Source organism: Pteropus alecto, unplaced genomic scaffold (assembly GCF_000325575.1).
Source record: "Pteropus alecto unplaced genomic scaffold, ASM32557v1 scaffold43, whole genome shotgun sequence".
In the NCBI taxonomy this organism is placed as follows: Eukaryota; Metazoa; Chordata; class Mammalia; order Chiroptera; family Pteropodidae; genus Pteropus; species Pteropus alecto.
In genome coordinates this window covers 4,507,823-4,524,753 of record NW_006435764.1, presented here as the reverse complement: position 1 = coordinate 4,524,753, position 16,931 = coordinate 4,507,823, and the positions used below count along the sequence as shown (strand labels likewise).

General features: G+C 53.8%; 1 protein-coding gene across 1 annotated transcript; it reads left to right on the top strand.

The window, feature by feature from the left end:
- The first annotated feature begins 3,947 nt into the window (after nucleotides 1-3,947).
- On the top strand, nucleotides 3,948-16,691 carry SYT12 (synaptotagmin 12). The gene is made up of 7 exons (XM_006911035.2): nucleotides 3,948-4,000; nucleotides 8,201-8,394; nucleotides 10,051-10,443; nucleotides 12,910-13,125; nucleotides 13,808-13,928; nucleotides 14,865-14,998; nucleotides 16,033-16,691. Exons 1-7 carry the CDS (start codon nucleotides 3,967-3,969, stop codon nucleotides 16,204-16,206), a joined length of 1,266 nt encoding a protein of 421 aa, XP_006911097.1. The 5' UTR covers nucleotides 3,948-3,966; the 3' UTR covers nucleotides 16,207-16,691.
- Nucleotides 16,692-16,931: the final 240 nt, after the last annotated feature.

Below are 16,931 nucleotides of genomic sequence, written 5' to 3'. Positions count from 1 at the left end.
TCCCAGCGTTGCTACTCATAATGCTGAGTGACCAGGGGTCCCAGCTTCCTCATCTTTAAAATGGGGATCCATTTACCCATTCAATCATCAGGTCTATGTTGTGTGCCAGACACCATGCTAAACATATATTATGTCTAATTCTGATAGAACTAGGTAGCTATTGCCAGGTAGTTATGATTAAGCCTGGATGTGAGCCTAGAGCTGTTTTCCATGAGCACACTCCATGCAGGTTAGGGTTTGGGGCTTTGGGGCCAGAACGAATAGATTGGGTGGGAAAGGATGCCAGCAAGGGGACATGGATCTGAGGAGCTCAGATATGGGTTTGGGACAGCTCTCGCTCACCCCCGTTGTCCCCCATTTCCTGTGTGTCAGAAGCATGGGGAAGCTCCAGTCACAGGCTGCCCTGGCCTGATGTGCCTCATCAACATCCTGTTCTGAGCCAAAGCTGCAGCCCCTCTGCCTGGCAGACCTCCAGGCTGCCAGCCAGAGCCTAATGAGGTTGTCGTTGTAGTAGTGGGTGAAATAGAGTCCTGGGGTCTCAGGGACAGGGAATAAAGCCATCAAGAAGGGTGCTCGAGGCAGAGCCATATCGAGCTTGGTCTTGGCTCTCTATTTACTGATTAGGTGACAAATTTACTGCCCTTCTCTGAGCCCCACTTTCCTTCTCTGCGGAGTGTCCCAGGATGCATCCCATTGGGGTCTTGGGAGAAGTCCTTGGCACGGGGGCTGTGGCTACTAATAGAAAAGGCACTAAACCAGGCAGCAGGCATGGCTGCCAGGCCCAGCTCCACCACTGCTGGCTCTGTGGCTTTGGGCCAGTCACTTAACCTTTCTGAGCCTCCCCTAGCGCATCTAGAAGGCCTGCTCGCCTCCTCATGAACGGAGGTGCTTCCGGGGGCCAGCAGGTCCTGACAGTGAACGTAGGAGTGGAAGGTGCTCGGCCGGCAGACAGAGCAAGTGCCCTGACCGAAGGGGCAGAGCCTACTCAGTTCCAGCTCAGGCTATTTTGGGGGGACCGAGGAGAATACAGACCCACTGTCCCCAGATCTTCTAACTTTTAAATGGAAGCTAGGAATCCATCTCTCTCTTTTTTTTTTTTAGAAATTCATTTTTAATGGGAAATTTCCCAGTTTTTAAATGTTGGCAACTCACTTTAATTTAAGATAAATGAAGCACATCTGTAGGCCGGCAGAGCAGCCTACATGATTCCACAGCTCAAATGAGGGGCAAGGGGACCTTTTGGATAATTGCCAGGAGGAGACCACCGCAGCTAATATTTGCCAAGCCCAACTACACTTACTTCCTGGCCGAAAGGGCAGCCAGGAGGCTCATTCTACAGATGGGACAACAGAGGCTCAGATCTAGTGATGGGCAAGATCTGGGATTCAGAGCTGTGTTCAGACCGCCACCTACCCAGGCGCCTTGACTCTCCCCCCAGTTCTCTCCCTCCTCCTCTCAGACAAGTGCGCTCTGGCTTCTTCCCTTCACGGATCCACTGCGGGGACTTCTGGCCTGGGCGTGCCTGGAGTCCTTCACATCTTCGCTGAAATCACAGCTCCCAGACGGGGGTCGTGATGAGGGGAGGGAGAAAGGTGGGCAATGTGCCCGTCTGGGGTCTGAGCTGGACCAGCCTTGGACGAATGGGAGCCCTGGAGAGCCAGAGGTCTGATCAGCAGATTCTCATCCTGTACCTCAGGTGATTGCCTCAGGGGAGTACCCAGCCCTTGCCGCTGGCATTGGCTGTCCCAGCGTGGCCTCACTCTTCCAAAGTCAGCTTGTGCCAAGTGAGCAGGGAAGAAAGCCGCTGGCATTATCCGATTACCAGCAAGGCAGAGGCAGGCTGGGACCTGCCTGCTCACGTTAACATGTGTTTCCGTGTGTTCGGACCTCTTTCTGCCAGAAACTAGGGCCACCTTGGGCTTGTACACAGTGCCCAATTCAGCCTGCAGGTTCTTAGGAAACTTTTGAAACCATATGCCCACCTGCAAGTCTGGCACAGGGGTAGGAACGTGGAGCCGGACGGTTTGGATTGAAGTTTCTTAGCTGCCTAAGAAACGACCTTACCTTCATGCTTCAGACTCTTCTGTGCAAACCAGAGGTGATAATAGTACCTGCCTCATGGGGTTGTTAGACAATTAAATGAGGTCACGTGTATGCAAAGTACTTAGAGCTGCCTTTGGGTGCAAAGAGCGAGTCGTCGAGATCATGATCTCCAGCCCGGGTCCCAGGAATGAGCTTCCACTTTGAGTCATCCAGGGCGAAGCCCTTCCTCGTTAGCACTGCCTTCCCATCACCATGACAACCCACATCTCACGTGGGAGTGGGGGCATCAGCAGCAGGGTTGGGAGCAAGGAGCGGTCGGTGCACCTGGCAGGGCTTCGCCCAGGGCTGTGTTCTGCCCTGCTTCTCAAGGCCACCTGCCCTGGGATTTGAGGTACGCCCATATGTGCTGGCTAACCCTGTCTTGATCAAGGCACCTCAACATCTTGACTCTAGAGCCACAGATTGGGAAGAACCCCAGGATTCTGGAAAATGCCCAGGGAAATGTTCACCCTCTGATTTGACCCCAGTCCCAAAGGGAACCCACAGAATGCTTCAAGGAGTTACAAATGGGCTCGCCAAGGCCACGCAGGATTTTACACTGCGCCTGGACAGTCTTTATATTTTCTGTGAATTGGTTGCAACATTTGAAAAATCAAGAAACTGCATATAAGCTATCCAGGTATCTAGCTTTTATTTGAAGAGCCAGAATTTCCCACCATACAGATTGACATGCCCGTGGGAACAGAAAAGCACTTCCCTGCTTTTCTGGGGGCCAAGCACCCCCTCCACCCCCGCCTCCCCTGTTTATTCCTCTTCCCCTGTCTGCGGCCACCCCTCTGAGCCACGAGGGAATGCAGAGGTTGGGCTGAGGGTTATCCTGTCCTTCCATGTCCCTTGGATTCAGACGGTACACCTCATCCCAGTCTCCCCTTTCCAACCAGCCCCCTCCATTCAGCATATGTCCGCGAGCCAGATTTACTTCTTAATAAAACTACGAGCAGTCCCTGGCTTCGGGGAATGGCTCGTATGAATTTCCAGACCTTCCTAGAACAACGTAGACCTTCAAAGGTTCATAAAACTTGGCAGCGGAGGGTGCAGTGGGGGCAAAAGGGCCGCAAACAGAACATTGCAGAAACTCTGCCTTTCCTTTTCCAGCTTAAAAGCATCTGAAGTAAGGCCATGGGGTGCTTGATGACGGGGACGTGTTCCGAGAAATGCGTCTCTGGGCGATTTTGTGATCGCGCGAACGTCACAGCGCACGCCGACACAAACCTCGATGGCTCTGTGGGGTAGCCTATTGCTCCTCAGCTACAACCTATACAGCATGTTACTGTACTTAGCACGGTAGCTAAGATGTCACCGGGTGACAGAAATTTTCAGCTGCATTATAACTTATGGGACCACCATCGTGTGCGCGGTCCATCTTTGACAGGTCCTTGGCTGCTTTGTGGACACCCTAGGGCCCGCTGTAATGAGTGACAGAGTTGCCGCTGGTTGGTCTGTTGGTAGGATGGGAGGGAGAGAGGGAGGGCCGCCAGGGTGAGCAAATACAAACACATGCCCAGCAGCTTTGGTGTTTCAGATAAACCTCGAATACATTTTCAGGATAAGTATGTCCCAATCTTTGGATGTATTTATACCAAAAACAAATCTGAAATTCAAGGGTCGCTTATGTTTTACCTGGCAACCCCGAAGCGTGGTCTTAGAGTACTTGTAGAGAGCTTTAACAACCATTTTTATAAAACACAATTTAAAAAATCACCTACTTTTGCTGGGGCCCCCCTCACAGCTGGGTGTGAGCTCTGGGTGACCGGCACATGGGCACCAGGGAGGTCAGGAGACAGGGTTGGAGGTGGGGACCCTCTGAAGCCCGCTCTGCTGACTCTCTTTTCTCTTCCAGTCTCAGCCGCCACACTGGGCATCATGGCCGTGGACGTGGCAGAATACCACCTGAGCGGTGAGTCCCAGCGGCAACCATGCTATCTCGAAGGACTCTCCCACCAGGCCTGGGGTGGGGGTGTCAGTGGGACACTAGTAACGGCCCTGGTTTACTGGTAAGGACTGTCAGTGACTTGCCCAAAGTCACACAGCCTTGGGGACACTGGGACCATTCTTCACCTTTTCACTCCAGTGGCTCCTTCCATGGAAGTGACCCCCTCCATTTGACTTGAGGGGATCCCCCAGGAGGCCCATGTCTCGCTGCTCCCTAAAGAAGAGCCTGTGACACAGAATCCACTCACCAGGGCCATTCCTGGAGCCTGTCAAGTAGCCAAGTGAGAGGAAATCCAAGAAGGTCGATGTTAGATCCACGGGACCTTGAACTCAGAAGTCACCTAGTCTAGGGACAGCAAATAGCTGGGACCCAGCTCCTACCTTTCCCACTTCACAATCCACACCTTCTCCCGCAGGCTCCGAGCTTGGGAATGGCCTCAAGACACCAGACACACTCCTCACCATCTTTTCTCCTTATGTTCCCCCAGCCATCTACAGATGGCAGAAGGGAAGGTCAGGGAGGGAAAGGGACGGTAAGGGACAGGGTCAGGACATGAATCCAGGCCTCCTGACTCCAGGCCAGTGCTTCCCCATCACTCGAGCTTCTGGCCATCACTCGGCTGAGGGCTGAGCTGAGGGGCACACCAGGGACCCCTTTCCCAACCTGCAGCCAGGGATTTTCACTTTTCACCTGCAAGCTCCCAGGTCCTGGCCCAGGCCCTGGCATGACCTTGATCAAGTGAAAAAACCTCTTTGAGCCTCCACTTACACATCTGTAAAATGGGGCAGCGAGGCCTGCCTCACGGACTGCTAGGAAGGTTCAGTGAGCTAGCCCAGCACAGTGCAAACACAGCTCTGCCCCACTCCAGGCCTTTGCTCATGCCTTCCCTTTGCCTGGAATACTTCCCTGCCTCGGCCTGGCGAGGGCCTTGAGACAGGTTACAAGCACAGATCTGGAGCCAGGCTGTCTGGCAGCAGCTATGCCCTATAGCCCTCAGCTTCCTCATCTATAAAATGCAGATAATAATAGAAATTTCCTCACACACTTGCACTGAGGACTCAGTGGCCTAATACCCGTGCAGTGCTTGGAACAGAGCCTGGCAAATAGTAAATAGAAGGGAACCTGTTATAACTACGACTCCGGCCCCTCCTCTTCCTCCTCTTCTGAATTTCTGGTCTCCGCATACACCTCACTTCCCTTGGGAATTCTTCCCCTACAGTCCCAGGGCTGGTATCGATAAATGAATAAATAAATGAGCATTAATTGTCATCGGTTCGTGTCAACTTCCTGGGGCTTTTCCTTTTATGGCCCTGGTCCTGCCCCCTTTTTCTGCTAGCCAGAGCCCTGGCTTCAGTCCTTCAGCCCCCTGGGATCCTCACTCTCAGGGGAGTCTGGCGCTACTCTGCCACCTTGCCATGCCCATTGCCTGCTGGGACCTCAGGCCTCTGTGCCCACCCGTTTGCCTGCCCCCGCTAGCACCCAGGCCCTGCTGTGCCTGTCTCAGCTCGAGTCCCTCACGTGCACCCCTCTCCAGTTAATCAGGTACATTCCCCTCCCATCCCCCATTCGCCAGACTCCCAGAGCTTTCCCAGCTTCCCTGGGGTAGGGGTGGGGGGCTGGCCCTGGCGTCCTCTATAGATCTTTGTCGTGGTTTCATTTAGCCTACAAATTACATTCTAGCAACCGAGGTCAGGATTAAATAGGGTTCGCGCCCAGTCCCTGCATCTTTATTTCTTATTCTTCTTGTTCCTCCCCATCCGCCCAGCCCTTGTCCATTCGCTATGTGATTTTCACATCAAAACCATGTGGTTAGACCTTGTTCGAAATTGACTTTTTTCTCTAAACATTGCCTGAAACATTTCTCTACATTACCATTGCCACGGTGACATCCTAATGACCTCAATTGTCATTCTCAAAAGCCAGTGACATTCCCTCTCAAGACAGCACCACAGCCCGGGTCAGCTCTTCTGGCTGCCTGCAGATTTCTGCTTTTATAAATACAGCCTCGATGACTCACACCGGAGAGAAAACTTGCTAAGCTTTTTCCCTTAGAATCAAGTCCCCGGGGTGGAAACACCAGGTGGGGGTGTTTTTGTCCCCATCTCGTTTTTCCAGATGAGGAGACTGAGCCCAGAGAGGCTAGGTGGCCTGCCTGGAGCCAAGGAGCCTGCACTCAGGCCCTGCATTTGTCACCCCTGTGGTCTTGAGCTGATGTGTTCTTTAGCCTCTTCCAACCTCCATTCTCCCCTAGAAAGTGGCCATAGGGACCTCATAAGGTACTAAGTGCATTCCAGAGCGAATTAGTGTAGACCCTGGCTAGACGTGGCTGGACTCAGGGCAGCAGGGGCAGGCTGAGGCCTCCTACTGCCAGAGGGGCCACCACGGCTGCGTGATTCCTCCTTATGTGGCAGGCGTCCAAGAGCAGTGTCAAGGAGCCCCTCCATCCCCCAGTGGGCACTCTGAACGCTCTGGGCTTTACAAAACCCCTCTTCTTCCCACCCTAAACTCCCAGCCCCTGGGGCCTGGGCCTGGCTCACTTTGTGTTCCTCCTTCCTACCTCAGCTTAGACGTCCCTCCAGGAAGGGACATCTCCTCCAGCTCCAGGACCCTCTCGGGCTGTTCCCATCACTCCTTTTTGTCTATTTATTTGCCCACCCCTCCCCCTAGACTGTGAGCTGGGCCTGGGGCTGACTTGCTCCACAGGGAACTCACACACAGGAGGTGCTCAATAGATGTGCAATGATAAATCTCCACCCCTGCAATGCCCTCCCCACCTCTCTCTACCCTGCTACTAGGGAACTGCCCGGGGTGAGCCCAGCTTGGGCGGTGGTGACTCCTGCTCACTCGAGAGTCTGGCTGTCAGAGCTGGAATCCCAGCACCACCCCTTCCTTCCGGGCTCTGTGACCTTGGGCAGGGTCTCTGTGTGCCTCAGTTTCCCCATTTGAATCGAGTAGAGGCAACACTAAGAATGATTTAGAGAACTGTGTCTGCCAACCGTGTGACTGTCTGCAAAATAAATCCCACTACCTCATTGGCTGCTTTTGGGGGATGTAAAGCCAGGTTGCCTTTTAACACGTATGGTCCTACCATGTGCCAAGCACCGTGCTAGGTGAGGACTTACCCGACGTGGTTGAGAGGATAGTTAATTACCATGTTTGAAGACAACAAGGCTCAAATAGGAAAGTTATATACTCATCAGTGACCAAAAAGCATTTGAGCATCTGGATTTGTCCCCAAGCCCTGCATAGTCTACAGCCACCTCTCACTTCTGGCTGAATTGGTTTTTTTGTTTGTTTATTTGTTTTTTGTTGTTGTTTGTTTGCTTTGGTAACAGCTTTATTGAGATAAAATTTATACACTGTAAATTACCCACTTAAAGTGTACAGTTCAGCGGACTTTATTGTATTGTGCAACCATCGTCAGCACAATCAATTTTTAGAAGATATTCATCACCTTAAAAAGAAACCTCATGTTCCACATTCTCCCCTACTTCCCCCGGCCCTTGACAATCACTAGGCTGTCTGTATAGATTTTCCTATTTTCAACATATAAATAGAATCGTATCACACGAGGTCTTCTATAACCAGCTTATTTCACTTAGCATGACATTTTCAAGGTTTATCCGTGTTATAGTATGTGCCAGTACTTTGTGCCTTTTTGTTGCTGAATAATATTCCATTTTATTTATCCATTCATCAATCGATGGCTATTGGGCTGTTCTAGATGAGATTCGGGGCAAAAATGGGGTCATTTCTTTCTCTCCCCCAAATCCCCTTTCTCTTCCCCCAGGCCCCAAAAGGCCACTTTGATTATCTGGAAGCAAGAGGTCCTCTGAAGGCTGTGAGGTCGGAGAACTCGGGCGACAACAACCCTGTTTATTTAAAGCCTAATGAATATTAACCATTGTTCTCAGCTCTTCATCTGCTCTCGCCAGATGTCATTCCTGGTAGAAATGTTTGTTTTTATGGAAAAGGGGATAGAAGCAGAAATCGTAAGAGCATATTCTTGTTCAACACTGGATCCCAAGCCCCTAGCCTATCACATAGTGGGCACCCAATAAATACTCATTCAATGAATACGTAAGTCTGTACTCCATGGGTGGAGGATCGTAACCGCCGAGGAACCCCAGGGCCCACTAATGAGAGGCCGCTCTTGCCTTGCAGTCATCAAGAGCCCCCCCGACTGGGAGGTGGGTGTCTACGCTGCCGGGGCCCTGGCACTGCTGGGAATTGCAGCCGTGAGCCTGTGGAAGCTCTGGACATCGGGGAGCTTCCCCAGCCCCTCCCCATTCCCCAACTACGACTACAGGTACCTTCAGCAGAAGTATGGCGAGACCTACGCAGAGGCCAAGCAGAAGGTGAGGCTTCCGCCCTCTCTGTCTAGCTGCACACGCGCCCTCCCCGGCTGTTCTCGGGGCGGCCTCCACTGCCTCCCCACCTCGCTCCCTCCCGATTAGTTTTCTCCCGTGAGCAGGGACCTTCGTCCGTATCTCCAACCTAGCCCAGTGCTGGGTAATCCGTGAATACTCGTTGAATGAATGCTTCCAATTTTTAAAAACCATTCTTTGAAAAATGTAGGAAATATAAATAAGAAGAAAAACCTCTCCCAAAGGGCCACCACCTAGAGGCAAGCAACTGTGAACTGTTTTTCAACTACTAACATGTCGATGTATTTCCAATGTTTTTAATCTATGTCTTTTTTCTATGCACAGTTTTGCCACAATGGGTGTCATTTTGTCTATGCACAGTTTTGCCACAATGAGTGTCATTTCTACCTAGAATTTTATATCCTACTTATCATCTTACTTATAATCGAAGCCTTTTCCCATGTTGTTGAATACCCATCATAAACATCATTTTAATGGCTCCTTTTAAATGATGCAGTGAATGTTTTACATGTAAAACTTTGTCTTCATCTGGGAATATGTACTTTGAATGGAGGCCCAGATGTGCAATTACCGTATCAGGAAGTACAAACATGTTTAGGGCTCTCAATGTCTATTGCTGAATGTTTCATCATTTGACACTTGGCAGAGAAATTTTCTAAAATCATGTAGAGTTCCGGAGAGCACAGCCAGAATCTGTTACCAGATACAAGTCCCACATGCTCACTTCTTTGGGGTTTCAGAGGGGACTATCTCTTACTCTGCTGGGGGAACTGTAAATTGGCACAATTTTTCCAAAGAGCATTTCGGTGACGTGTGTCAAATAAGTTTTTGACAAAAGGACTGTCCTCTGAGCCAGAATTTTAAGAAAGCTATTCAATGCTGCATTATTTATATTTGTGAAAAATTAGAAGCAATGTAAATGTCCAACAGTAGGGGAATTGTAAAATAAATTATGGCTATCCACTTAATGGAAAACTGGGGGGCGGGCATTACAAATTATGTTAATGAAGACTGTACCCCAATGCAGGAGATGCTCATGGTACAAAGGCTTTTGTTTTCTCAAATCCCAAGGTCGATTTAGAGGAAAAAAAATTGAATATTAGTGTGTTACCCGACATGAAAGTTTTCTCGTGTTGTAGACATTTTGAAAACTTCCTTTGAGGCTGCTCGATCATCTGTTGAGTAGCCATTCGCTAGTATTCTTACCTATTCCCCTTCTGCTGGACAGTGTTGTAGACATTTTGAAAACTTCCTTTGAGGCTGCTCGATCATCTGTTGAGTAGCCATTCGCTAGTATTCTTTCCTATTCCCCTTCTGCTGGACACCTGGATTGCTACCTATTTTTTTTTTTTTTTTAATAAACATCACTGCAATGAACATGTTGTATGGAACTCAATTCATATAAATAAACATTTTGAGAAAAAGCTCTCTCACATCCTGGTTAGGGAGAGAAAACTGAGTGACATGAAATGACATTAAATGAGGACCTGCCAAACTAAGGCATGCCCTGTTTGGGCAAAAAGGGAACTCGGAGGTGCCTTAAATGAGCAGAGCTTGCCGCATCTCTTTGCCATCTCGACACCGTTACCCTTCTCATGTTCCCATGTCCCTTTTTCCCACCCCCAGAGAGCACCTGCCTGGAATGCCCAGCGGGCCAGCGCTCGAGGACCACCCAGTCGCAAAGGCAGCCTCAGCATCGAGGACACCTTTGAGAGCATCAGTGAGCTGGGGCCCCTGGAGCTGATGGGCCGTGAGCTGGACCTGGCCCCGTACGGGACTCTCCGGAAGTCCCAGTCGGCAGATTCCCTCAACTCCATCTCCTCCGTGAGCAACACCTTTGGGCAGGACTTCACGCTGGGTCAGGTGGAGGTGAGCATGGACTACGATGCTGCCTCCCACACCCTCCACGTGGCCGTGCTGCAGGGGAAGGACCTCCTGGAGCGGGAAGAAGCCAGCTTCGAGTCCTGCTTCATGCGCGTCAGCCTGCTGCCGGATGAGCAGATCGTGGGCATTTCCCGGGTGAGTGGGGCTGCGGGTCAGGCCAGAGGTGTGCTCTGGCTCCGGGGAGTCCTCCTAAGGCGGGTGGGTCTGCAGTGCCAGGCAGGATCTGAGGAGGGCAGCGGGTTTGGATACCGGTCCTAGAGCCCAAGGGGCTAGCTACAGGGAGGACAGAAGGGGGAGTTTGGGGCCACCACCTGCGGGCTCCCAGCATGCAGCACGCTAGGCAATCCTGCCATACAAATGCAGTGTGAGATACCTGCCCATTTCCAACCTGTCCCTTGTGTCAACTTGGGGTCCTGGCAGAGAATGGATAACACACTCAAGTTGGCTAATTGGAGAAGAGCTTAATAACAGGACTGTTAACGATGGTGTGGGTGGGGGTAGGGCAACCTCAGGGACACGTGGTGCCCTGGTCTGAGGGGGCGAGGCGGCGGGGAGGTACCAAGGAAACGGGGCTGTGGAGGGAGCCACTTTGATAGGCACCGTGCCCTTTGGTCAAGGGAGCCTGTTGATGCAGCCCACGGAGGCCAGCTCCTGGGGCCGAAAGCAGAATGCGACAGGGTCGGGGTAAACCAGGAGGGGAAGAAGAGGCACCCCATCAGGCCGCCCCGCCCCCACACAGGTTCCTCCACCTTGCCAGAGGGAGCAAAGCCTATACCAGACACATCCTACTACCCAGCACTGGTGGCCAATAGTTCCAGGCTGGGTGGAGGGGTCCAGACGCCGAGGCCGGGGGTCCTCGGAGGTGGGAGAGGTCAACACGCCATGGTTCTGACCAGAGCAGGAGCCCGAGGACCTGCAGGGCTGAGGTCCTTCTGACGCCCCAGAGACCCACCCGTGTCTGGTCACCTTTACCATACTGAAAATAGGCTGTTCCTCAGTGGCGGGCTTCATCCCTCTCCCGCCCCACCCTGCCCCCCTAATTCTAGAAAGGTTTGGGGCTGACCACCAGCCACATGCATGTGGGGACCAAGGAGGGGCGCTCAGCTTCCAAAAGGCAGTTCCGTGGGTGGCTAGGAGCAGGACTCTGGAGCCTGACTGTCCAGATTCAAATTCCAGTTCCCTGCTTCCCAACAGTGAGACCTTGGGTAAGTCACTTAAGCTCTCTGTGACTCAGTTTCCCCGTCTGTCAAATAAGTGTCATAATTCTTGAGGGGATGTGTTAATACGTGCAAACTCCTTAGTCCAGCCCTCAGTAAGCGCTCGAGGGACTGCGAGCCCAGATCCAGGCTGCCTGTTGCTGGGCTGCCTGGAGCACCCTGGGTAGCTGCAGACACATCCCTTGAGGGAGTCACTGACAGACAGCTGCCACCACAGCCATCGTGTGCTGAGAACCTGGTTCCCGGAGCCCAGCACATCCACGAATCTCTCATTACCCCAACGAGGTGGATCGAGGGCGTCTTACGGACAGGGAAACTGAGGCTCCGGAACGTGCTTTGCCCCCGACAACCCCAGCAAGAGAGCAGGATTCCTGGACTCGCTTCAGGGTTCCTGTTTCCTCTGCCCACGAGCTCATGAAATACAATGCAGAGAATGGATGGTCAGGGCCCCTGGGCCCCTGGGCCCCTGTGGGCGGGGGACAGCCAAGAGGCTAGTTTGGCCGGAGAAAGATCATGAAGAGCCTAACACGGGCCAGGATTGGGGTGGGCTTTATCCCACGGCGGAAGGGGCCCTCGATTGGGTGGGAGCAGTAGAAGAGGAGGCTCCCCACAGCCCAGGCAGCCACCAAAGAGTGCAGTTCAGGGCACCTGGAGGTGCTGGTGGATTTATTCCTGAGAGGGCAGGCTTCTTAGCATCCCAGCCCAGCCGATCCAGCGAGTGGGCGGTTGCCCCCAGGCTGGGCAGCCCCCCAGCTTCAGGAGAGGTGCCAGGAATGAGAGCTCCTCTCTTTAAATATCACCAAGCAGTGACTAAGGCAGTTCCCCCACGGAAGGGGGAGCCGTGCCCGCAAGTGCACCCTCTCAGAGGCCTTCCCACGGCTTCGAAGCAGAGTCTGCGTAGCCTTGCCTAGTCATTCCGTCCGTCCATCTGTCCCACGACATTCAGAGAGTCCTGGGCCAGGCTCTGTGGGGGCTGGGACATCAGTAGCTCTCAACTGTACAGTTACCTGTACTCACGCCGGCCAAGGCTGGACTTGAACACGTGCAAGAAAGATGGAGACCAGCTCAGCCAGCGCATCCCGAGGGTTCTGTGGCGCCATGGGCACTGAGGATGGGACCTAGGTGGGGTTCAATGGTGGAAGCTTCGAATGCCAGGCCACTAGATCGCCCACCACTGATGGGAGGACAGGCGGGCTTTTAAATCATCGGGGCTGAGCCACTAAAGGAAGGATGACCATTAAAGTTGTGGGGACAGCAGAGCCAAGACTCTAGCCTAAGTTCCAGGCTCTCCGTCCACTGCTCTCCACTGCCACGGCCTGCAGGCCCCTGGCTGCCACCTCCTCCCCAGCTTCGGCGTACCCTCCATGGCCCTTTCTCTCTGCAGATCCAAAGGAATGCCTACTCCATCTTCTTCGACGAGAAGTTCTCCATCCCCCTGGACCCTGCAGCCCTGGAGGAGAAGAGCCTGCGGTTTTCTGTGTTCGGCATCGATGAAGATGAGCGGAATGTTAGCACAGGGGTGGTGGAGCTGAAGCTTTCCGTACTCGACCTCTCGCTGCAGCCGTTCAGCGGCTGGCTCTACTTACAGGACCAAAATAAGGTAAGTCTGCCAACTTGTCCACCCATGAAGCCAATGTAACACAAACTTTGGAGGAGGGACTTCACTGTCCTCTGCCACAACCTGAACACCAACATCTTTCAGATAGTAGAGAAAGAGACCTGAGCCACATTCAGGGAGACTCTGTACCGCATGCAAACAAAACCCACCCAGACCTCTGTTTACAGCTGCTCCTACCACTGAACCTACAGAAGCTCTGTTCCTTTCGAGTCTCTGTTAGGGGCACACTCCTCTGGCCCTAACGTGAGTTATTTCAGACACAGGCCATGACGAAGTTGACCTTTATAAATAGAGGAGTGTTTGGGGAGCATCATTGTTATTTAAGCAAACGATCTACTAACTCCCATCCACGTGGACCTCTGTACAACACCCCCACAGAGTGTTTTCCTGGAACAAGGGGACATAACCACATTTGGATGCTACATTTGACAGGCAACCCTTGGCCCTCCTGCAAGGCAGGACCCACACCCAGTGGGAGGGAGGGGTGGTGCATGCTCCATGGAGTTGTGGGGGGTGCCCCTGTCTCGGCCTCATCAGCCTGGTGCCCTGGTGTAAGGGGCCCCAAGAGCAGCAACTTCTCAACAGAGAAGGAAGCTTCTGCCTTTACCTGGACCCCTCAAGTCCAGGGGGCAGAAGTCCTCTAAGCCACTCTCCTGTCTTCCAGGCCGCTGACGCTGTGGGTGAGATCCTGCTATCCCTCAGCTACCTCCCCACGGCCGAGCGCCTGACTGTGGTAGTAGTGAAGGCCAAGAATCTCCTCTGGACCCATGACAAGGCCACAGCGGGTAAGGCCTCGCTGGCTGCCTGGCTCCTCCATACAGCTGGTGGGAGCTGCGGCCCAGCTGCTACGCCCTGGGTACCTGGAGGCATCAGCAAGTGTGGGGCACAGTGCCAGGCCCCCAAGCCTTGCTTTGGCTAAGCTCAGGAGCCATGCACAGTAGGAAGATTAACCTAGCTGGGGAAACACAGAAGCCACAGAGTGGAGCAGGGAGCCCCTCCGGACGGGGGTGGGGAGGATTCTGAGAGCAGAAGGCAGCGCTGACGCCTGGGGCACTGGGAAGAAACCAAAGTGGGTACCCTCTTCCCACTTTGGAATTCATGGTGGAAGCTCTGCTCCCAGAGGTTGGACTGCATCCCAGATCCCACATGGGGACCAGGCAGGACCCGATGCCCCAGGTCTGCAGGAGCCTCCAGCCCCGGGTAACTGAAGACAGAGGGCTGGGGGTACCCAACCTTCTGGAGCCTGGGGGATCCCAGGGTCCAGGCAGGCACAGCAAGGACACCCAGTGGGCGGTAGGTGATGGACGAGCAGATGAGCAGATGAGCAGACGGTGACTTGTTATTTCAGAGCCCCATGTTGTTGAGTCAGGCCCCGCTGAGCGGGCGCCGGGTGACTCAGAGCTGACGTCTGCACTCGGGCCATTTATAGAATGAAAAGTGGAGGGTCTGCCAAGCTCCCCAAGCGTCATGTGAGGGGAGCGTGTGTGTGGGCGGGAGCCAGGCGGCCCTCTCCAAAGTCCAGCTGTTCTGACACACGTGTGAGCCTCAGTTTTCTCATCTGTCAAATAGGAAAGAAAGAAACGACCAATAGCAGGACTGCAGGAGCTAACGGCAATAGTGAAGATTTGGGGTATTTGGAGCCAGTGGGCCATTGGGGCTAGGCAGGCTTATGGCAAGTGAGTGTGACACTGGCCCTCACCCTCACCCCCTCACCTGCCCAGACCCCTACGTCAAGGTGTACCTGCTGCAGGATGGGAGGAAGATGAGCAAAAAGAAGACAGCTGTAAAGAGGGATGACCCCAACCCCGTGTTCAACGAAGCCATGATCTTCTCGGTGCCAGCCATCGTGCTCCAGGTGAGGCGGAAATGACAAAGGAGTGGGGACCAGGCCAGGTCACTCCCAGGGCTCTCAGGCCACTGCATCCCCTGCGGCCTAGCTTCTCAGGGCTCCTGCAAGTGGTGATGGTTTGTCTCAAACCACCTAGTCGAGAAGCATTTATTGAACACCCACTAGATATCAGCTCTGTGCTGGGCGCTTGGGATATGGGCACTGCTTCCTTGGTGCTTACAAGGGACAAGCAGGAAAGTCCCCAGGCAATCCGAATCCACTAAGAGCAAGCCACTAAGACTGGGGCGGTCACGAGAGGTTTCTGCAGGAAATGCTCAGCTCAGCTGACATCTGGGGGAAGACAGTTCCCAGTGGAGGGAACTGCAAAGGCCTGGAGATGAGCCAGAGCCAAGCCGAGGGCCCAGAGTTCCACCCTGAATCTCACGAGGTCCTACGCACAGAGGCCCTGCTGAGCTCCCCACAGCCCCATGGCCTTCAGAAGATGACGTGCCCCAGGGAGAGCCCTCCTAGCACAAATATTACAGACCAAGGGGCGGGGGACTACAGAGGACATGACCTGGGTCACACCCGTGTTCGACACTTGCATGCCTCAGAGGATGGGGAACTCACCACCTCCCCTCACTACCACCTTCCAACCTACAATAATATTAGAAGGGCAGCAACAGGCATTCTGACGCTCTGACTGTGTCCCGGCTCCATGCTAAATGTCTCACACACTTTGTTCCCAGAACAGGTAGAAACTGTCATTATCACCATTTTACAGATGGAGAAACTAAGGTGGGAAGAGCTCAAGTCACTGTCCAGGGTCACGCAGCAAGGACACGGTGAGGCCAGCATTTGAGCCTGGGCCCCCTGGTGCTGCCGCTGAGTAGGGAGACAGCAACGGAAGGCTGTGGGGTTAGGCAGATCATAGGTCAGGATTCAGGGAGCCGTGTCTGGCACCCCACTGGAGCCAAGCATTTGTAGACCGGGGCCCGGGAGCCATAGAAGACCTCTGGCACTGCCCCCGGTCCCCAGCTCCCATGTCACTTCCTCCCTAGGACTTGTCCCTCCGTGTGACGGTGGCTGAGAGCAGCAGTGATGGCCGTGGGGACAACATAGGCCATGTCATCATCGGGCCATCAGCTAGCGGCATGGGCACCACGCACTGGAACCAGATGCTGGCCACGCTACGCAGGCCTGTGTCCATGTGGCACCCCGTCCGGCGAAACTAGCAGCTGGGGCAAGGCCAGGGTGGGCACTGGAGCTGCCTGGAGCCTGGCTCAAGTTCAGCTCTGACATCCTTCTCCATAGTCCAGCTGGAGCCATGAACACTGGGGTTCCCTGGTGGAGTTCCCATGAGCCATCTTGGTCCCTCTGTCCAGACTGCAGCCGAGGAGCCAGCCTGGCTGGGTATTTAGGGACCCGGGGTTTCTCCCACTGAGGACGAGCTGTGGCTGGCTAGGCCCCAGGAGGGCAGCTGGGCACTGGCCCATTGTTCTCCCACTTCGAGATCCCCAACAGGTCTGCCCCTCGGCCTAGGGATGACCTTGGCCTCCCAGAGCTCCTCATTCCCCACCCGTGCCAGAAGGCCAGTGCCAAGCTGGGCCATGCACTGGAACCAAGCAAGTCTTGGTGGCCAGGTGCCGTGGCGGACATCAGCAGGAGTGACATGAACAAAACACAGCCCCTAGGATGTTGGGAAGACGAGACGTCCCTTTCCTGGTGATCTGCTCAGTGCTGAATGGTGGCCCAGCCAGGCAGACTCGGGGGGTGGGGGTTCTGGGGGCTGGAGGATAAGATGGGAGTTGTGGTTTGAGAGGCAAGAAAAGAACTGAGTGTCCCAGGCAGGCAGCCCAGCCTGAGCATGGTGGGGACATGAACTTCCCTGTACAAACACAATCCTCAGCCCACTGCAGTGGACACAAGGGCCTCTCTCTGGCCAGAGGAGACAGAGAGA

What these genes read in the sequence shown, in the direction of transcription:
- SYT12 (XM_006911035.2), top strand. Translation starts at nt 3,967, where the DNA reads ATGGCCGTGGACGTGGCAGAATACCACCTGAGCG. An exon ending in GGCAGAATACCACCTGAGCG is followed by an intron (nt 4,001 to 8,200) that starts GTGAGTCCCAGC and finishes CTTGCCTTGCAG; the next exon opens with TCATCAAGAGCCCCCCCGAC. An exon ending in ACGCAGAGGCCAAGCAGAAG is followed by an intron (nt 8,395 to 10,050) that starts GTGAGGCTTCCG and finishes TCCCACCCCCAG; the next exon opens with AGAGCACCTGCCTGGAATGC.